General features: G+C 38.1%; 1 protein-coding gene across 2 annotated transcripts; it reads right to left on the bottom strand.

Annotated features, from left to right (window-relative positions):
• Positions 1–196: 196 nt before the first annotated feature.
• LOC18612049 (ATP synthase protein I-like protein) lies at positions 197–21,694 on the bottom strand. Of its 2 annotated transcripts, none has more exons than XM_018114169.2 (10): positions 21,251–21,694; positions 20,863–20,912; positions 20,669–20,747; positions 20,466–20,561; positions 20,158–20,238; positions 19,938–20,029; positions 18,314–18,406; positions 16,410–16,478; positions 939–1,139; positions 197–573 (listed from the first exon to the last, which is right to left on the bottom strand). In XM_018114169.2, the coding sequence occupies exons 1-9, from the start codon at positions 21,572–21,574 to the stop codon at positions 1,001–1,003; spliced, it is 1,023 nt and encodes a 340-aa protein (XP_017969658.1). In that variant the 5' UTR covers positions 21,575–21,694; the 3' UTR covers positions 197–573; positions 939–1,000. The 2 variants fall into 2 exon arrangements, with proteins under 2 accessions (XP_017969658.1, XP_007048689.2); XM_007048627.3 differs by having other exon boundaries at positions 197–561; positions 21,251–21,691.
• Positions 21,695–22,311: the final 617 nt, after the last annotated feature.

The raw sequence follows: 22,311 nt of genomic DNA, 5'->3' as shown, positions 1-22,311 counted from the left end.
TATAAAACGAATTTAAGTTGCAATTTAAATGAAAATTACTTTTAACAGCAGCTTTGTTTCATAATTTTAATCTTTATCCATCATTTTACAGAAATCGTCCAAAAAAGCTTACAGTCATATTCTACAAAGCATTTTACGTTTCAAACATATAACATTCGAAATAGTTTCATCATAAATTTAGTTGAACAGCAGGAGGTTGGATGTATTATCATAGGCTCTTACCTCTTATTATATATTCAAAGTACTACCTTTGGTTATATAACCCACCAAAGGCGGAGACCCAGTGACACTTCCCATGTCCCAAAAGAAAAAATAGATTGAAATCTAGAAACAAAAATTTGTCTCTAGATAGCATTTTACATCAAAAGTGTACAAGAATAATTACTGTCATCTTCTACAAAGCATTTTGCTCTTCAACAAGAGAAATCGATGCACCAAAAGAAATCCAACAACCTTCTTAATATCCAGTAATGATTAAGAATGGTAAGAGTTTCTTGTTCTATTTGTCTTCTGCCCAATGTTTTCATGTTATCCCTCGCTTCTAAGCAGCCCAATCAGCAGCTGAAACCATTTCTGCATATATGTTACAAAAATAATACTGAAAGTAAAAGTGGAAAGAAAGGGGCATAAAATGTAAGTTGCCGAAAAGGCTTATATTTGCACTTTTAAGCACAGTTTTTTTTTATAAATATGTGTATCCACAACGCCAAAACCTGCCAATTATTGCTCTTTTATTTTTGGATAAAATTTTGCTAAGTTAGATTATATACCTCAATTCTCCTCTGACATTTTAACACATTCAATAACTCTAAACAAAATTCAGGAATTCATATAAAGAAAAACAGAAAAATACAAAGTTGGCAAGACCAAAATAAGCCAGAAGTCTTAAAACAAAGAATTATTAATTGTGTAGAAATTACTGAAAATGAATAGAATACCTGTGGGAATTGCAGCAAGTTTATTGTTTAAGATGCCCTTCTGCGTGACAGGGTTTTCAATATTAAACCTCTGTTTTTTTCTCAACTACAGTAACTGCCTCCTCTATAGCTTGAAAGAAAGTGGCAATCTTGTATGTGAAAAATCCCACCAACATTGGGATCAATTCTAAATGCATATAACCATATTCTGGAACAAGGATCCTACACCAAACAACATTGTCAGCATGAAAATCAAAACTTTTATGGATTTTGAGTATATCTGAAGATCCGCATGCCTTGAACTGGATGAATTTTTGACAGAGGATTTTGATGTATTTGCTCAAGGTTGCCCGGAAAACCACAGACAGAAAATCTAACAGCGTCTTACAACAAATTAGAGAAAGCCATTGAGAAAGGTACTAAAATGAACAGGATAATCATGAAGACAAAGCAGTACCCTTTTATAATGCCAAAAAGGTAACATGATGTAAGAATAGTTAAATATGGCATGAGAAACAAATTTGTCAACCAAGTGACCTATTGGGGGAAGAACATAAACTCTAACCAAAAGATATCTAAATGCAGAATTCTAACAGCTAGGCTTTGAGCTGTGAAACTTACCTCCCCGTAGGATAAGTTACAGTATGAAGTACTGTCGTGACGTGCGGGTCCGGGAACCCGTCCGCCAGACGCGGGGCGAAAATTAAAATCGCAAGGTGTGGGAGTCGCCACCAATCTTTTTTATCTAGGTGTGATTGGTCACCTATTAACTCGATTCTTAATCGACGAAGCCCTAAATTAATTTTAGGTCTGTCGAAAGAACGAGAACTGGTCCACGTTTTTTTAGAGATGGGTTCGGGAGTGCGATTACGCACGGAGAAGGGTTAGCACCTCCGTGACGCCCGTTCTACGAACGGTACCATTTAATCTTAAGTTATCTTAATATAGCCTTTTCTTAGTTTAATCCCTATTTTATTAATTAAATTTTTATTGAATTGTCAGACTGAGTTTTTCACTTGGTCTTACGTATGCATATGATGCAAGCGTAGAATGATGTCGTGACTTGTTTATTTTAAATGATGGAGTCGGTAATCTTTTATTGGAAAATTATTCGAAGACTATCCCAACGCTTTGGTGAAGTCTCGAAATTCTCCTCACCTAGAGATATCCCCGGAAGAACTCGTCTCTACGAGCTCCTCGGGGAAATCCCATCATCGGGATTCCCGCGCCATATGCAAAGTAAGAGTGGCGTGCAATGACAGTGTAAAATGATGGTATCTATATGCACGCGTTTATTGATTGTTTAAAAAATTTTGGTTATTTATTTATTATTTATTATTATTTATTTATTATTTTTATATATACTTTATTTTTTGGTTATTTAAATCCATGTTTGTTGTTGGTCAATTTTTACTTGTTTACAAAGCTTATCTAAATAATTAATTAATTAACTTTTAAATGATTAATTTAACTTTGTTTAGTAATATTTATTTGAATTAACAAAATCTTTCTACATATATTATTTTCTAATAATGACTATTTGACTTAATGGGTTTTGAAATTTAGAGTTCAGATTTATCCCGACGCTTCGGTGAAAATCCGTCTCGAAATTCGTATCCGAAAAATATCCGCCCGAAAGAGGCAACTCTTTGCCCCCTTTTTGGCGATAATACTCAAATATTTTCTTCCAATTATATTATTCATTATTATTATTTATTTATTTTTTTATTTTTTTATTATCTTTTAATTTTCATATTTTATATTTTTTTTATTTTTTTATCTTAATATAATATAATATATATATATTTGCATCATAAATTACTATTATTATTATTTATTTTATTTTTAGATTTTTAATATTAAATATAAGTGCCCATAGTATATAAATATTTATTCCCTAAAAAAATAAATAAATGCATTTAAATTAAAAATGGGCTAGACCCAAGCAAAACAAAAAGGGTTATACCTTGTTGGGCTGCGATTGGCCCAACTCGGCGACCCGTGGGAGCCCAAATTCAGCACCCCGGCCTGTTTCAGGAAGCCCGCACGGTGAAGTCCAAAACGCACCGTTTTGATGCCTGCGAAGCCGCTCAAAACGACGCCGTTTTGCCTGGTCCTTTCAGCTTCTGCTTGCCTCTCCGAAACGACGCCGTTTTGCCCACGAACCCTAGGTATTTAATCCCCTTTTCTCTCTTTCTCTCTTCAGTTTCACTCCTCACTTTCTCTCTCTAGCCGCGGCGCCCTCTCCCTTCTCTCTAAAAATCTTCTTCTTCTCTCTTCGCCGGCGGTCTCACTCCTCTCAAATCTCTCCCTTCCGTCGGTCTCTCTCCTCCCAGATCTCACCGGCTTCCTTGCACCTTTTCCCTTCCGATCGACCTCTCTCCTCTCCGATCTCACCCCCCTCTCCTTGTTTTTCTTTTTTTGTTTCTTTTTCTTGTCTGCGGCTAACTGTTGATGATTTTTGGTTTTTTCGTGTTGTGGCTAACTGCTGTCCTTTGTTTCTCTATTTTGCAGGGTTTTTAAAGAGCCGGGTTGTCCAATTTTTTGGACAACCCGGCGAGGGGGTTCTGGCACCTCTGGAGTTGGTGGCCAGAACCCCCCATCCCGCGTAGTGGGTGGGGGATGGGACGCCCAGCCATCCCGATTTTTTTTAATTTTTTTTATTTTTTTTAATTTTTTTTTTTTTTAATTTATGTGTCTACAGTTGCCCCTCTTTGCACATTCTTGAGAATCAAGGATAGTGCAAAGACGTAGACACCACATTTGGCTTATCTCGAAGCCAGTTGGTTTAATCAAATCGATCTAGAATCGACTTATCTCAAAATAAGTTCGATTTTAAACAAAAACGAAATTTCTAGACTTGATCTGGGCTTGACCCATGTTAGGACAAATTCAATTAAAATTCTTAGACTTAATCTAGGCTCGAACTATCTCACAAAAGGTTCGATTTAAACAAAATTAAAATTCCTAGACTTAATCTAGGCTCGACCTATCTCACAACAGGTTCGATCTAAAAAATTGAAATTCCTAGACTTAATCTAGGCTCGACCTATCTCACAACAGGTTCGATTTAAACAAAATTAAAATTCCTAGACTTAAACTAGGCTCGACCCATCTCACAGCAGGTTCGATTTAAACAAAATTAAAAATTCTTAGACTTAATCTAGGCTCGACCTATCTCACAACAGGTTCGATTTAAACCAAGTTAAAATTCCTAGACTTAATCTAGGCTCGACCTATCTCACAACAGGTTCGATTTAAACAAAATTAAAATTCCTAGACTTAATCTAGACTCGACCTATCTCACAACAGGTTCGATTTAAACCAAGTTAAAATTCCTAGACTTAATCTAGGCTCGACCTATCTCACAACAGGTTCGATTTAAACCAAGTTAAAATTCCTAGACTTAATCTAGGCTCGACCTATCTCACAACAGGTTCGATTTAAACAAAATTAAAATTCCTAGACTTAATCTAGACTCGACCTATCTCACAACAGGTTCGATTTAAAAATTGAAATTCCTAGACTTAATCTAGGCTCGACCTATCTCACAACAGGTTTGATTTAAAAAAATTGAAATTCCTAGACTTAATCTAGGCTCGACCTATCTCACAACAGGTTTGATTTAAAGAATTTCTTTAATGCTAACTTAATTGAAATAACATGAAATGAAAAGACTCAAATCCTTCCATTGAAGTTTTACAATCTCAACCCTTTAGGTCGAGTGACTTTCTACCTTCGATGCTTGGGACATGAACTAATTTTGATTCTTGTCGAGTGCATGGCTAGGCATGTATGCATGTATGCATGATTGACATGATTGAATGCTTTTCATGTTTACGATTCATTAAGGTTCCAAGACCTTCCTCTTGCTTCATCCGATTTTTCACTGCAACTTTCGATCTTCTTTGCCTGTTTTCTTTCCTTCTGTAGAATTCAGGTAACTCCAGACTTTCCCTTAAGTACCCTCTCCTTTGACATTTGACTTTGCCTTAGGTTCAGGGCTCTGCCATTCCTTTTTCATCCTTAAGTCTTTTGCTGAACAGTGAGTGTAATTTCTTGCTTAATTAGTTTATTTCTTTTACCAATCATCATTCATTTCCATGACAATCATTATGTGAATCATGGGATGGTAAATAACGAAAGAGTTGAAATAAAGAGGTGAAGAAAAACTTCATATATGAGGAATCAAATAGTTCAAGGTAAACAGAATTTACAAGGCAGACATTAGATCTTTTAAATAATGAACACCCAGACCACTAAGAGAAAACAATCTGATATTCGATTTCAAGAATTGTCCTTGATTGATGCTTTGATCAAATCTGTAGGTTGCAGATTCCTTAGCTTCCCCTTCTTTGTGAAATTGCGGAGCTCCATCCATGGTGTATTTAGGCCGACATCCCCAAATTCCCTTCTATCTTCCTGTTTTTCGGCCTCAAGCCGCCCTTTTTCGGGTTTTCGACATGAGCCTCCTCCCTTAGGTACGAGCTGCCTTTTCCGGGTTTTCAGCACGAACCCCCTCCTTTAGGTACGAGCCGCCCTTTTCGGGTTTTCAGCACGAACCCCTTCCGTTTTTTTTTTTTTTTTTTTTTTTTTTTTTTCTTAGGCATAGTACTTCTTCACCGCATCCGCATTTATTGGATTAGGCAGATCTCCCCCATCCATGTCAGCCAAAATCAAAGCTCCTCCTGAAAAAGCCTTCTTTACCACTTATGGCCCTTCCCAATTCGGCATCCATTTTCCCCGAAAATCAGTTTGATTAGGGAGTATTCTCTTGAGAACCAACTCTCATTCTCGGAACTGCCTGGGATGAACTTTTTTCTCGTATGCTCGTATCATCCTTCGTTGGTACATCTGACCATGACAAAGAGCCGCCAGCCTTTTCTCCTCAATCAGATTCAACTGTTCGTAGCGGGAGCGGACCCACTCAGCATCTTCCAATTTTGTTTCCATCAACACCCTCAATGATGGGATTTCTACTTCAACAGGTAGGACTGCTTCTGCACCGTATACTAATGAGTACGGAGTTGCCCCGGTGGAGGTACGCACAGAAGTTCGATATGCATGTAGGGCAAACGGAAGTTTCTCATGCCAGTCTTTATAAACTTCAGTCATCTTTTCGACAATCTTCTTGATGTTTTTGTTGGCTGCCTCTACCGCTCCGTTCATCTTCGGACGGTAAGTTGTCGAGTTATGATGCTTGATCTTGAATTTAGCGCAAACATCCTTCACCATCGCACCATTCAAATTGCTTGCGTTATCCGTAATGATCCTTTCTGGAAGTCCATACCGACATATGATCTCCTTTTGGATGAACCTACACACCACCTTTTGTGTCACATTGGCATAGGAAGCTGCTTCTACCCATTTCGTGAAATAATCGATGGCCACCAATATGAATCGATGTCCATTAGAGGCTTTTGGCGTAATAAGTCCAATCACATCCATTCCCCACATTGAAAATGGCCAAGGTGCTGTGAAAATATGCAATGGGGCTGGTGGAGCATGGATCCTATCAGCGTATACTTGACACTTGTGGCATTTTCGAGCAAAGTTTATGCATTCTGATTCCAATGTCAACCAATAATAACCAGCTCTCATAATTTGTCTAGCCAACATATGTCCATTAGCATGAGCTCCACAAGTTCCTTCATGGACTTCTTTCATTATTTTGTTGGCTTCCGCAACATCCACACATCTCAAGAGTACTTGGTCTCGACTCCTTTTGTAGAGCACTTCTCCGCTAAGGAAGAAACCCATTGCTAATCTTCGAAGAGTTCGCTTGTCATTATCGGTGACATTCTCAGGATATGCCTGGTACTTGATGTATTGCCTGATATCATGATACCACGGCCTACCATCAACCTCTTCTTCAACATTTAGGCAGTGTGCGGAGACTTCACGAACTTCTAAATCAAAAGGGCGTACATCGGCCGCCTCTTTTATTTTGAACATCGCTGCGAGGGTGGCCAAAGCATCAGCAATCTGATTCTCTTCTCGAGGTAAATGGTTGAAGCTGATTTCTTTGAATTGTTTGCTTAATTCTGTAACCAGCTTTTTATATGGAACTAGTTTAGGGTCTCTAGTTTCCCATTCACCTTTCATTTGACATATCACTAAAGCCGAATCTCCGTAAACATCTATCGCGTCAACCTTCATCTCAATTGCTGCTTGTAATCCCATTACCAACGCCTCATACTCCGCCATATTGTTGGTACAATTGAAATTCAATCTCGTCGTGGCTGGATAGTACTTTCCGTTTGGAGAAATCAACACTGCCCCAATTCCGTGCCCCAAAGCATTGGATGCTCCATCAAAATACACCTTCCATGGATTAAGTTCATTGGGACTAACCTCTTCTATATGCAAGACGACCATCAAATCTTCATCTGGAAAATCGAAACTTACAGATTCATAATCCTCATTAGCTCGATCTGCAAGGAAATCGGCGATGGCGCTCCCTTTGATTGATTTCTGGGACACATACACAATGTCATACTCAGACAATAGCACTTGCCATCGAGCTATTCTTCCGGACAGGCAGGGTTTTTCAAAAATGTACTTGATGGGATCTAATTTTGCCACCAACCATGTTGTGTGATACAACATATACTGCCGGAGCCTCTGAGCGGTCCATGCTAGTGCACAACACATCTTTTCGAGCGCAGAATATTTGGACTCATACTCCATGAATTTCTTGCTCAAGTAATATACGGCTCGTTCTTTCTTCCCAGTTTCATCATGTTGTCCCAATACACATCCCATAGAATTCCTGTTCACAGTCAAATACAGAATGAGAGGTTTTCCGACCGTCGGTGGCATCAACACCGGTGGATTTGTGAGATATTCTTTGATTTTATCAAAGGCTATTTGACATTCTTCATTCCATTCTCCTGGGTCTCATTTCCGAAGCAGCTTGAAGATTGGATCACATTTGCAGGTGAGCTGGGATATAAATCGAGCAATGTAATTCAGCCTCCCTAAAAATCCTCTCACTTCTTTTTACGTTTTGGGAGGTGGTAGCTCTTGAATAGCTCGTATTTTATCCGGGTCCACTTCAATTCCTTTTTCACTGACTATGAACCCCAACAATTTCCCAGAGGTTACACCGAAAGTGCATTTTGCAGGATTCAACTTGAGCTGGAACTTCCGCAATCTCTCGAACAGTTTCTTGAGATTGACAGTATGATCCCTTTCTGTATGAGATTTTGCAATCATGTCATCCACGTATACCTCTATCTCTTTATGCATCATATCGTGGAACAAAGCTACCATTGCCCTTTGGTAAGTGGCGCCTGCATTCTTCAATCCAAATGGCATTACTTTGTAACAAAATGTTCCCCACATGGTCACGAACGTTGTTTTTTCCATATCTTCGGGTGCCATCTTAATCTGATTGTAACCAGAAAAGCCATCCATGAAAGAGAACAAAGCATGTTTTGCCGTGTTGTCCACAAGAGTATCAATATGTGGCAAAGGGAAGCTATCCTTCGGACTCGCTCTGTTCAAATCCCTATAGTCGACGCACATTCGAACTTTTCCATCCTTCTTAGGAACTGGAACTATATTAGCTACCCATTCAGGGTACTTAGCCACCTCCAAAAATCCAGCATCGAATTGCCTTTTTACTTCCTCTTTAATCTTCAGCAACATCTCTGGCTTCATCCTTCTCAACTTCTGCTTAATAGGCTTGCAATCTGGTTTCAAAGGTAACTTGTGAACAACCATGTCAGTATTAAGACCTGGCATGTCCTGATATGACCAAGCAAACACGTCCACATATTCATGGAGCAATTCTTCCAGCTTTTGCCGTTCATCGGATGACAGCGAGGTGCCAATCTTAACCTCTTTCTTCTCTTCTCCACTTCCGAGGTCAATCATTTCTGTGATTTCCTGATGAGGTAGAATCTCCTTCTCTTCCTGTTCCAACATTCTCCACAAATCAGGGGGTAAGCTATAGTCATCCACCTCCTCTTCATTTTTCAATTCATCAATGTTCGGAATTATCTCAAAATCGATATTCAAATCGTTGTCTAGATTGTCTTCGTGTTCATTATTTAAAGACCTGCAAATAGGTAAAGTTGGATGGGTGTATGGGCAGGTATTTATTGACTAAAAGAATAGATGAAAGGAAATATGCAAAAAGATTGATGAATTATGAAACACATTATGCATTGTCATTTATTCAAATGATGAAGGTAATAGAAAGCCCTACTTAAACAGAAAATTAATCTTAACACCCTTGGGCATAGGCATTTAGATAAATTTTTCATTACATTTTGGAAGACTTAAAGATGATGGGCAGTTCCGTGGCTGTCCAATTGCTTAGCTCCTCTCCTGGCAGTACTGGATACACCATAGGGATCTTCCCATCAGGTTCTTCATCTCTAATCATATGGATTGATAGCTCATCAAATATCCGTAGAACCTGATTGACCTTTGGTGGCGCTTCGGGATGAATGAAACCTGCAGAGCGAAAAGTCTCATATAGGCGTGGGATTGTCCGTTCCCCGAATTCTTCTTCCTTTCCCTCAAGTTGAGCCATCCTTTTAATCTTCTTTTGAGCTGTCAGCTTCCTTCTCTCTTCTTTGGTAGGCTTGTACCCCAAACCAAAACTTTCTTCGTTCTTCATTGGAGTCAGAGGACGGTTAATTCCTTGTAAATTCTTGCCTAACCCCAAACCAGCACGGCATCTTTTACCCACAGTCTGCTTAACTCTCATTTTAGTGGCTACTGACAAACGAGGGGTTGGTATCACTTTCCTTTCCCCCACATAAGTAGCATTAACAAATTCAAAAGATCTGAAAGAGCATTCTGGGACTTCTTCTGTTGCCTCTACATAGGGAGCAGATGATGGTTGAATAGCCAGTATGTCTTCTTCCGCACATACACTTATCAGTTGGCCTTCAGCTATGAACTTAACCTTTTGGTGAAGGGAAGATGGTATGGCTCCAGCCATATGAATCCATGGACGCCCTAACAAGCAATTGTAGGACGGGGCAATGTCCATGACTTGAAATTGGACCTAAAAAATGCAAGGGCCGATTTTTATCTGTAGTTCAATGTCTCCTACCACCTCCCTTGTGGTCCCGTCGAAAGCCCTTACAACCATGCGGCTAGTTCTCATATACGACACATCTACTGGCAACTTGGTTAAAGTAGAGCGAGGCATGACATTTAAAGCGGAACCATTATCGACCAAAACCCTAGGTACGGCATGGTCCTTGCATTTGATGGTGATGTGCAGCGCTTTGTTACCTCCTCGACCACCCGATGGTATTTCTTCATCATTAAAGGCAATGAAGTTTCCCACTGTAATGTTCCCCACGATGTGGTCTAACTTTTCCACTGATATATCTTGTGCCACATAAGCTTGGTTCAAGACTTTGAGCAGTGCGTTCCTGTGTGCTTCCGAATTCAACAGTAAAGACAACAACGAGATGCGAGCGGGCATCTTGGTTAATTGTTCTACCACACTGTATTCACTGTGTTTGATAAACTTGAGAAATTCACCCGCTTCTTTCTCGGTGACAGGATTTTTGACCTCACTGTTCGGGGCAACTACGGATTCGTCAACTTGGTCCTTGGCAATGGTATCTGCTTTCTTTAGGCCTCCCTCTTCCTGTGATGGTTTCCCTTTTCCAACTCTTTCTGCTACCTCAGGGGAATAACATCGCCCGCTTCGCGTTATACCCCCCACACCAGTTAGGTCTTCAAAAGATGCTTAGGGGGCGGATGAAGCTGTGCCCAAAATATTGCACTCATAATTCCATGGGACAGCCTTATCGCTCTTGTAAGGGAATAGGCTGGGGACTTCGATGGTGATACCATTTCGGATCATAGTTGGGGACGTATCATTCATCGGGCTTCTGTTTTTTTCATAGAAGATGGTGAGAGGTTTAGGTTTGTTTGCCCCGAATGAACTTGATGCCACTTCAGCTGGGGTGTCTCCATTTATGGTTCCGACCAAATTCTCTTCAGCTCCTTCATAAAACTCAATTACCGATGAGTCCATCAATTCTTGCAACTTACGGCGAAAGCCATCACAATTTTGAATGGAATGCCCAATTGCCCCCATATGAAATTTGCAAGAATAAGCGAGATCATGCCCCAATTCCTTTGTGTCGATGGGTTCTGGAGTGATGACATTTATTTTGGACAACGCCTCAAACACTTTATCCATCGGCGTTTGAATCTCATCAATACCCTTTTTCACCCTTCGAATCATCCCTTCATGTATGACATTCACAGTCGGTCTTCCATGATTAGGTAACGGGTTCCCATCAACACTCGAGCTGTCTTTTTTGGCAAAATTTAAAAGCCCTGCCTTAATGAGCGCTTGGACCTTGTGTTTTAAAGCAGTGCAATTCTCGGTGGAGTGCCCTTGAATTCCAAAATGGTAATCACAATGCGCATTCGGATCATACCATTTCGGGAAAGGTGGTCGGAGTGGTTCTAAAGGGGTTCGAGCAAGGAGTCGATTTTCTATGAGTTGTGGCAGCAATGTGGTGTAAGGGACTGGAATAAGATCAAATTTTGGTCTTTCTGGGGTAGTTTTAGGTCCTCTTTGACCATGGCCAGGATTATTGGTTGAAGCTATCGGCCTTGGTGGTGGAGTTTGTGGAAGAACATTGGTTTGAAATGTTGGTTGCGGGACGGGTTGGTACACATATGGGTTTTGTGTGACGTTGCCTATGTGCGGATAGAAGGGTTGGTATGGAGGGTACGGGTAATATGGGTTAAAGTTGTGGGCTTGTTGGCTGTCGTGAGCGACTGCTTGCACATCCCCTTCTTTCTTCTTGGGCGTACTCCCTTTCTTTGAGCTGGCAACTTCATGCCCTTCAATTTTTCCGCTTTTGATAGCTCCTTCTATTATTTCTCCCGATAAGACCAGATCTGCAAAGTTTTTCGTGGCATTGCCGATCAAGCGCTCATAGAATGGAGCTCGGAGGGTATTTATGAACAAAACAGTCATCTCCTTATCAGTGAGAGGTGGCTGAACTTGCGCTGCTGTATCTCTCCACTTTTGGGCATATTCCTTGAAGTTCTCGCTTTGCTTCTTCTCCATGGTTTGTAATGACAAACGATCAGGGGCTAATTCAGCCACATGCTTGTATTGGGCTATGAAGGCTCTTGCTAAGTCTTTCCAAGTCTTGATACGGTTTCGATCTAGCTGTACGTACCACCGAGCAGCTGACCCGGTTAAGCTGTCTTGGAAAAAATGGATCAGTAACTTATCATCGTGAGACTGTGCCGCCATCTTCCGACAATACATAGTAATATGTGCCATGGGACATTTTGTTCCGTCGTATTTTTCAAATTCCGGAACCTTGAACTTGGCAGGGATCAATACATCCGGCACTAAGCATAGCTCGGTTGCGTCCATGGTACCAAACCTATCAACTCCCTCGATAGCACGAAGACGTTCTTCCAACAGATCATACTTTTTCTGGTCTTTTTCATTTTCCCCTGTTTGTGACGAGTCCTTTCTTAGTTTTTCTTGCTCCTTCGGATCGTCTAAATCTGGGACATTTATTGGTTCAGCAGGATTTATCCCAGAATATGGCCCAAATTGCCCCTGAATCGGTTGATGGCCTAGCGGGGGTGGTGCATTGTAATAGACGGGTGGGATCACTTGAGGGTGGACCCTTTGAGAGGTTTGGGCATGTGGTGGAGTGAACCCTGGGGGATAGGGTGGATCTTCCCTTTGGTTTTCACTGTCTTGTGCTGGTGGGTTTTCTAACGGAGCTGGCTCTTCGATCGCTCTTTTTCCTTTACTGAGACTCATCATCAATTCCATCATCTTTGCTAACTGTTCTCTCATTTCTTCTTGAGCTCTCTCCATTCTATCCATTCGCTCACTTTGTTCTTCTTCCATGATCCTTGCTCGTCGACGCGTATTATGAACACGTTGGTCACTTGGCTTAGGTGGTCGAGCTATTTTTGGAACCTTATTGTAATCATAAACGTGAATTAGATGCATGTATGAATGAAAAAATGAACCCCTTATCTTTATTTACAGGTGAAAATACTTATTGTCATGAAATGAGGATTTATGCACATATGAATGATCATGTACTAAAAGTATCTGTCACATAACACCCCTCAACAAAGTAATTCAATGCATAAGCTATTGTTTCTTGTTGCAATTCAGGAGTCATCTTTTGCATCTACTTTGTCAATGGTTGTCAAATGACATACTTTTCCTATATACAAAATTATGATGCAAACATGCATATGCAAAAAGTTCAAGTTAGCACTATAAACAAAAATTTCAAAAGATGAATGAAAGTAATTAGTAACCTGATACCTTTATTATTCGCGGAGAAAAATTTAGAACAAGGGGATTATGAAAATTCCTTCATGTGTACCTAGTCAAAAGGTATATTCTCACGGGTGAAACTCTACCTAAGCAAAGGTGACTCTCGGTATTCTACATGCTGAGTTTGGGTTGAAAATGGAGCTAAAGGTTCCCAAATCGCTCCTCACTGTCGTCCACACGGACTAGTAAGGCACCCCGGTCCTCACCCATTACAGGCTTCAAACGGACTAGGTTCGATTTGAGTGGGAGTCTTCACTAGCCCATGCGGAGGTTATCACCTCACGAGAGCGTAGCTACTTAACTCCCTCCTAATCAAGGATAAAGCCCGGGTGGAAGGCTTATGCATGAATGCAAGATGTGTAGTGTGTGAGAAGGAATATACCGACCTTGGACCAATAATTTCACATTCCCCTTATCCTAAATTTCTCGCAATTATTAAAATAGTGAAGTAATAATAGCAAAATAAATAAATGCATTAAACAAAAATATGCAAAATTGATGCTAGGGAAAACAACAAATTATTCAAGGCTAAAGCTAACTTATGATTAATTAATGGCTTGACTCTCGAAGTCCCCAGTGGAGTCGCCATCTGTCGTGACGTGCGGGTCCGGGAACCCGTCCGCCAGACGCGGGGCGAAAATTAAAATCGCAAGGTGTGGGAGTCGCCACCAATCTTTTTTATCTAGGTGTGATTGGTCACCTATTAACTCGATTCTTAATCGACGAAGCCCTAAATTAATTTTAGGTCTGTCGAAAGAACGAGAACTGGTCCACGTTTTTTTAGAGATGGGTTCGGGAGTGCGATTACGCACGGAGAAGGGTTAGCACCTCCGTGACGCCCGTTCTACGAACGGTACCATTTAATCTTAAGTTATCTTAATATAGCCTTTTCTTAGTTTAATCCCTATTTTATTAATTAAATTTTTATTGAATTGTCAGACTGAGTTTTTCACTTGGTCTTACGTATGCATATGATGCAAGCGTAGAATGATGTCGTGACTTGTTTATTTTAAATGATGGAGTCGGTAATCTTTTATTGGAAAATTATTCGAAGACTATCCCAACGCTTTGGTGAAGTCTCGAAATTCTCCTCACCTAGAGATATCCCCGGAAGAACTCGTCTCTACGAGCTCCTCGGGGAAATCCCATCATCGGGATTCCCGCGCCATATGCAAAGTAAGAGTGGCGTGCAATGACAGTGTAAAATGATGGTATCTATATGCACGCGTTTATTGATTGTTTAAAAAATTTTGGTTATTTATTTATTATTTATTATTATTTATTTATTATTTTTATATATACTTTATTTTTTGGTTATTTAAATCCATGTTTGTTGTTGGTCAATTTTTACTTGTTTACAAAGCTTATCTAAATAATTAATTAATTAACTTTTAAATGATTAATTTAACTTTGTTTAGTAATATTTATTTGAATTAACAAAATCTTTCTACATATATTATTTTCTAATAATGACTATTTGACTTAATGGGTTTTGAAATTTAGAGTTCAGATTTATCCCGACGCTTCGGTGAAAATCCGTCTCGAAATTCGTATCCGAAAAATATCCGCCCGAAAGAGGCAACTCTTTGCCCCCTTTTTGGCGATAATACTCAAATATTTTCTTCCAATTATATTATTCATTATTATTATTTATTTATTTTTTTATTTTTTTATTATCTTTTAATTTTCATATTTTATATTTTTTTTATTTTTTTATCTTAATATAATATAATATATATATATTTGCATCATAAATTACTATTATTATTATTTATTTTATTTTTAGATTTTTAATATTAAATATAAGTGCCCATAGTATATAAATATTTATTCCCTAAAAAAATAAATAAATGCATTTAAATTAAAAATGGGCTAGACCCAAGCAAAACAAAAAGGGTTATACCTTGTTGGGCTGCGATTGGCCCAACTCGGCGACCCGTGGGAGCCCAAATTCAGCACCCCGGCCTGTTTCAGGAAGCCCGCACGGTGAAGTCCAAAACGCACCGTTTTGATGCCTGCGAAGCCGCTCAAAACGACGCCGTTTTGCCTGGTCCTTTCAGCTTCTGCTTGCCTCTCCGAAACGACGCCGTTTTGCCCACGAACCCTAGGTATTTAATCCCCTTTTCTCTCTTTCTCTCTTCAGTTTCACTCCTCACTTTCTCTCTCTAGCCGCGGCGCCCTCTCCCTTCTCTCTAAAAATCTTCTTCTTCTCTCTTCGCCGGCGGTCTCACTCCTCTCAAATCTCTCCCTTCCGTCGGTCTCTCTCCTCCCAGATCTCACCGGCTTCCTTGCACCTTTTCCCTTCCGATCGACCTCTCTCCTCTCCGATCTCACCCCCCTCTCCTTGTTTTTCTTTTTTTGTTTCTTTTTCTTGTCTGCGGCTAACTGTTGATGATTTTTGGTTTTTTCGTGTTGTGGCTAACTGCTGTCCTTTGTTTCTCTATTTTGCAGGGTTTTTAAAGAGCCGGGTTGTCCAATTTTTTGGACAACCCGGCGAGGGGGTTCTGGCACCTCTGGAGTTGGTGGCCAGAACCCCCCATCCCGCGTAGTGGGTGGGGGATGGGACGCCCAGCCATCCCGATTTTTTTTAATTTTTTTTATTTTTTTTAATTTTTTTTTTTTTTAATTTATGTGTCTACAAGTACAAAGGAAACATCTCAGACAAAATGATTCAAAATTCGGTAAACTTTTTCTTAAAAAAAAAAAAAGAAAAGAAAAAGAAAATTTTATTCTTTTAACATGATGAAAAATGGAAATACTATCTTGAATACAGGACACAGCAATTGAAGGTGAAATAATGCCCACAAGCACGTAGCCTGGTGGTATCTTTTCTTTTAACAGAGTTTAAGGTCTTGGAATCAAATCTAGGCATGTTCGATGTGTATAGAGTGAGTAAAGGGATGGAAGAGGATTATCTTCCATTGTGCACCCTAAGCGATAGATTTTACACAATAGAGGAAAGAACAGCATAACAGAATGCACAAGGACAACAGGTAATTACAAAATAGAGAGCATTACTAGAGTTGTAAAGTTATAGAAATGCTCAGAAGTTGGTGAGACGTGAGAAAGAGATTTCACCAGAATTTCAACAAACTGCCTTGAGAAAAGTTGCTTCTTAGTTAACAGATAAAGCAATTTATCAACACGAGAATGCTAGAAAAGGTGCTTACCCATTCCAACGGTTATAGATCATGACCAATACAACAGGAACGAGCAGCCTTGGCTGTGCAACTGCACCCCTGAAAGCAAAGCTCAAAGTGAGCTAAAAAGTTAAATCAAGTCACTTTAGACTTGGAAGATTATGTGAGGAACAAATGTGAAAGAAAAAAAAAAAAGAAAACGACACCATGGATCCCATCCTGTTCAACTTAGAAATTTAGAGCAATTTCCATTACTTGTAGGCCATTTCCCAAAAAAGAAAAAGACATCACGGATCTCATCCTGTTCAACTTAGAATTTTTTGAGCGATTTCCATTACTTGTAGGTCATTTCCCATGGCACTGAACATTTAGAGCTTGCCCTCAGCACTTATGGCTCATTGCGACAATGCTGAAAGCAGGTTGCAATGACCAACTTCCGCTATATCACTGTTGCGAAATCAGTTCTTGACATGCAAGCAGAATATTGGAAAGCCTAATTAAAGGAAAGCTATCAAAGCCACAACAGAGAAGAGAAGGATCAAGAGGGGCACAAAGAGGAGAAAAGACAACTATGTCTCTCTAGGTTGATACTTGCCTCCTCATAGAGGACTTTATAAATTTCCTTATGTTGGTATTTATCCCAACTACTCTTTAATCCTTTTACACATTCCAAAACTGTCTTGACAAGAAACTCTCTTACTATATTTTACTACCAACATGGGTCCTTACTTTAAGAAATAAGTTTATTTCCAAGATTTGATGAAAACATTAAATTTAGGCACATTTAATATCAAAATTCTCCAATGACCATTTCTGCACTCAAAACAAATTGGTTTTTTCTTTGGTGAGATTAAAACTAGTCTTACCAATGGAAACAAGTCAAAAGAGTTATGCAAATAAAATACACAATGGACATATATCTGTAGAACATTAGTTGTGAGATTGTTTTGTGGCATTACTCAGCAAGACATTCAGGGATTCGACAATATGGTATCTCATGGATCATAACTCAAGTTTACTACCTCATTTAAATAATAGTCAATGTAAATTTAGCAAGATAAGAGTGTTTTAGCAAGACAGTATCTTCTTGGAACATGCAGATGAAACCTGTCAAGAAACTACAGGGGAAAAATGGACATAATGCAGGTAAAACTGTTGAACAGCATTACCTCCTCTATACTTAACAAAGAGCTAACCTGTGTGAGCACAAGTCTCCTGTCGACTTGAAGTTCAAGTATTTAACTTTAAAGTAAAATTTATAGTGGAACCAAAGCATTCCACATAACATATAGATTATCAAATGTCTGAACAAATTATCTAACCAAGTTTTTATCATCTAGGAATGAATAAAATTGTAAAATATCAAATCATTGCAGTGATAAATAAATAAAATGCATTTATAGCAACAGTTCCCTAAAGCTTTCTTTCATTTTTTTCTTTTACTTGTAAAGCTTAAGCTCCGTTTGTTGATGCTTTCTATTTGCTATTTGCTTTCTTTTTCCTCTACTTCTTTTTTTTTTTTTTTTTTTTTTTTGCAAAAAATGAATAGAAAGCAAAAAGCAGAAAATAAAAAATGAACAGAAATAAAAGGCCAATAGCAAAAGCATCAACCAAGCAGAGCCTTAATAAGTCATTCTTCATGTAAAGGGTTTAAGCATCTAAATCAGTATCCAGCTGATTTCATCTATCTGATTCACATTTACATTCTGTAAGTACAGTAAGAGAAAAGAATTAGAAATTTATGTCCTGTTTCATTTGCCGTATTTTGGTTTCAACTACTAATGATACTATGGTTGCTGAGATGATCAGTTAAGTGAGTACGCAGTCAAAGAAATACGTGGTACCAAGGATGTCAAGATAGTGCAGAATATACCTGAAAGTGATCAGGTCAAGATAGTAAGCATCTGAGTTTTAAGGACTAATAAATTACTTACTTCATACGCCCCTTTGCTCCTTCTGTAAGGGAATCCACACTACTTCCCAGCATACGCATATACACCAAAGAACCAAGCAACCCAGCACCAAAGCTGCAGTCAGGAAAAATCAAAAAGCTTCAGATATCATGGCGAGAACAGTGAGCTCCTAAGTTTAAAAGTTTATATGCAATGGCATAATAGATCTAGAACTATAAAACTAATACTCTTTCCACCTATAATCACAACCAGAGAATCATTATCTGTTCAAAAGGGATTTTCATATAAAGCAAGTTAATGGTTGTATGATCTAGTTGAGATTGTTGTCTCTTAACAATACATTTGACATGGCAGTAGGCTATGGCCAACAAATATACAAAAGGAATGTGTGCAGATGGTTATGACTAATGCATGGCTTAAAATAAGGTTTTAAAGCTATTGACAATTATTTAACTCTACAATATACTAAAAATTGAATTTACATGTAACATCTCCAGATCCATAAAGCAATGAAATGGGTAAATAAAAACATCATCCTTAAAGTTTGAGTTGAATTCTTATACAGCCCACATGGTTTAAATTTTGACATTTATGATAGTTTGAAACTATTCTTAGAATGGTCCTTACTCTAATTACCATTAAAAAAAGTAACAAAAAAGGCCATGCTGGATCCTAAGTAACTCAATTTTAGTTTCCCTCTTTTTTCTTCTTTTTTGTTCACCCTTTCTCTCTGTATCACTTCTTTCTCATCCTTTTTTTCTCTACTCTCAGGAAAGAGCAAAGGAAGTGTAATTAAGTCAAAGACAGAAAGATTTGATAATGAAGAGAGAGGAATTAAAAAAAAGAAAGGAGGGAATACCCAGCATGGTAGCACCAATGGAAGGAGAAGACATAGAGAGGGGGGGAGGATGAGAGAGTACATAAAGCTGAAATAAGAAATAATGCAAGTTTGTGACATATCCTCACAAATACACCAGTTCTAGCATTCATAAACTGTAGTTCTCACTTCTCAATTACTAGATGCCTAGCAATACATATTGTTCTCAAGTTCTGAGCAATGGTTAATATAGAGAACAACTCAAATGATTTAGGGTGAACTCCACTGTACACCTCCTGCGGTTCCAACTTTTTCCATATAGCACTCTATGATTTCCTTTTTCCATTTAGCCCTTGTACATAAATTCTGTTCCTAAAGAGGTTAAACTGTTAATTTCATCCAATAAAATTATCAAAATACCCTCAATTCAAAAGTTAGCCTATTTATTCACACTTAAAGGTACTTTTTTAAATTTTACTGAGCAAAATTAACAACCTAACCCCTATGGAAACAGAATTTATTCACAGCATACTAATTGGGAAAAAAGAAATAACAGTATGCCATGTGAGAAAATTGGAAACCACAAGGGTGTAGGAGTTTACCCAATGATTTTAGTAATAGGTATCTGATATGCTTGATTGTTAAAACATGACAGACCACAAAAGTTTAAAAAAGGAAAAAAGGAAAGAAAAAGAATAAGAGAGATTAATCTCAGCTGCCACAAGGAACAACTTATTAACCTAAATTGCAAATTATATTAAGTATACAGGAAGACTGCCTACTAAGAAATATACTAAATAACTAAAATATGTGCAAATATAAACGAACCTAGCAGCAATTTCAGGAGTGTAAGAAACATAAGCTGAGACTAGACCAACACCACCTATAATCAAGGTGAGAACTTGCAACTTCCTTTTCAACTGCAACATGAAATTCCAAAAGTTATAAAGATAAGAGAAAACCTTAAGATATCTCTTCCCCTAGGTACAAACAGAGTGAAACTGTAACAAATGAGATGATGAAATCAACAAATACTACTCCCAACTACCTTAAAGTACTGCTCCCTTGATTGAGCAGCCAACACTTCAGGGTCTCCTTGAGGCCGCCGTACCTCCCGCAATATCACATCCTAGATGGTAGAACCACATCAGAATCAGAAAATGCAAAGTGGAAGTATCCTTCCACTTCACAATGTCAAGAATCAACATGAATAAAGCTTCTACTTCTGAAGGCAAAATCAAAGTCAAAATTTGTGCTTCATAGTCACAAGTATTCATACTATGTGTTTTCTTGACTGACAATTAACTGATCAAAAGTTACTTATAACCACTTTGTGGGAATTGAATTATAACTCACACTGCCGCCAGTTGCAGCCTTGGTTGCTTTATCCCACTTTTCTTGCTCACGCCGTGTTGGCACCAATTTCCATTTGCACGACATGCTACCACTGCTCTGGTAGTCATTTCATTCCAATAGACAAAATAAGAAATTTCGTGATTAGAGAGAAAATGCCATTAGATCAAGAAGATCTGATAGGAAATGAAAACCCGTTGTCTCACTTGAGTTGTAGATTCAACTGTCTGTTCTAACACAGGCTTTGAAGGTGCTGTAAGTTCCTTGCTCAGATCGACATCCAGACTATTTATATTCCCATATCAATGAAAAAAAAAAAAATAACATGAGCAACAAATATGGAAGAGAGAAATATCTAGAGAAAATACATTGAATTGTCACATTGTTAATAGGCATAAACCTGTCAAGGCTCATAACTCGATTTAAGCTTAAAAATCCAGAAGGCTCTTCCTGTTTACACCAAACCATATGAACTGAATTATAACATAGGCGATGAACAAAATATGAGAGTAATGCAGTCCAACTGACAATCATATCAACGAAAAATATAATTATTTTTTCTATTATGGGATAATGACAATCAATCAAACAAACAATTAAAACAATCAAACTGTTAAAACTACATAGCAACCCCACTAATAAAGCCACCAACCATAAGCAGATAGACTTTAAATCACAAAATTCATTAAGATAACCATATAAAAGCTATTCCCATTCTGCTACCAAACTTCAAAACAAACCCTTACTGGGAAGGAGGCCAATACAGTAAAGCAAAAACAAACTTTGACCTTAACAGGGGAGGGTTGAAGAGAAGAGTCATCGGCAGAAGCAGGGTCCTGAATGAGCTTCTTCATTCTACCAACGAAGTCCTTGTTCCAAATGAAGTCATCAGAGGTTAAAGGGTCGTCTTCTTCACCACCCCAGTACTTGCGAAGCTTGGTGGTTGCAGGCGGGCCCCCATACTCCCCTGGAGCCACGCCTGTTGACCATTTAAGGGGCTTCTTCTTGGGCAAGATGATTTTGGTCCGTCTTGGGTTTGGTGCTTGCTGTTCTTGAGAGAATGCTGCTGTCGTTGAACTTACTCTCAATGGCATATAGTTTAGTGTTGCCATTGCTGTCCAAAGCTAAAACGCTTCTCCTTCACTTCAGCTTATAAGTTTTATTCATTCATTCAGTTTAGAAATCAAAATATTTGGAAAAAGAAAAAAAATATCTGGGTCTTCACTCTTCACGCTGGGTTCGTGTAATTGTGTCCATTGATGTTCCACACAATTCTCATCCTTTATTTTTTGAAAAATTTAAATACTTAATTTAAAACGTTTTACATTGAAAAATTAGTACTAAATTTTAAAAATTTTAAGCAATGAAGTTATAATATAAAAATTGTTTGGTATGCTATTGGAAATTATAATATTAGTCAACTTTTTATTGGAATTTCTGTAGAAGAGAAATAGAATTTTATAATTATTTTCTTTGGTGAATTTTTTTTTAAAAAAAGAAGGAATAAGTGATTAGAAAAGAACATAATATTACTGTAATTAAATAACAAATTTTTTAAAAAAATTAATTGACTAAATACATTAAGTTTTTAGTCACTGAGAATTTTTAAAACTATTTTTGAAAATCTTCTATTAATTAATTTTTAAAATAAATTATCAAACACAATGAAAAAAATTAAATCAATAATTTAATCATTTAAAAATTTAATCGAAGTATCTGTTATTCTAATTTGACGACCAAACTTCAACCTCGCTATATCTATTATTTGAGTTATAATAAAACATATCATATTGAGTTACAATTAAAATACCATTTAATACATGTTTTTAAAAACTTTGAATGAAAAATA

Source organism: Theobroma cacao, chromosome 1 (genome assembly GCF_053813885.1).
Source record: "Theobroma cacao isolate CCN51 chromosome 1, ASM5381388v1, whole genome shotgun sequence".
Taxonomy (NCBI): domain Eukaryota; kingdom Viridiplantae; phylum Streptophyta; class Magnoliopsida; order Malvales; family Malvaceae; genus Theobroma; species Theobroma cacao.
This window is presented reverse-complemented; position numbering and strand designations above follow the sequence as displayed.

Bases quoted from the DNA above. Each gene is read 5' to 3' on its own strand.
- LOC18612049 (XM_018114169.2), bottom strand. From the start codon at position 21,574: ATGGCAACACTAAACTATATGCCATTGAGAGTAAGTTCAACGACAGCA. The intron at 16,479-18,313 runs GTAAGTAATTTA...CTTTGCTTTCAG, and splicing joins GGAGCAAAGGGGCGTATGAA to GGGTGCAGTTGCACAGCCAA. The intron at 1,140-16,409 runs GTAAGCACCTTT...TGTTTGGTGTAG, and splicing joins ATCTATAACCGTTGGAATGG to GATCCTTGTTCCAGAATATG.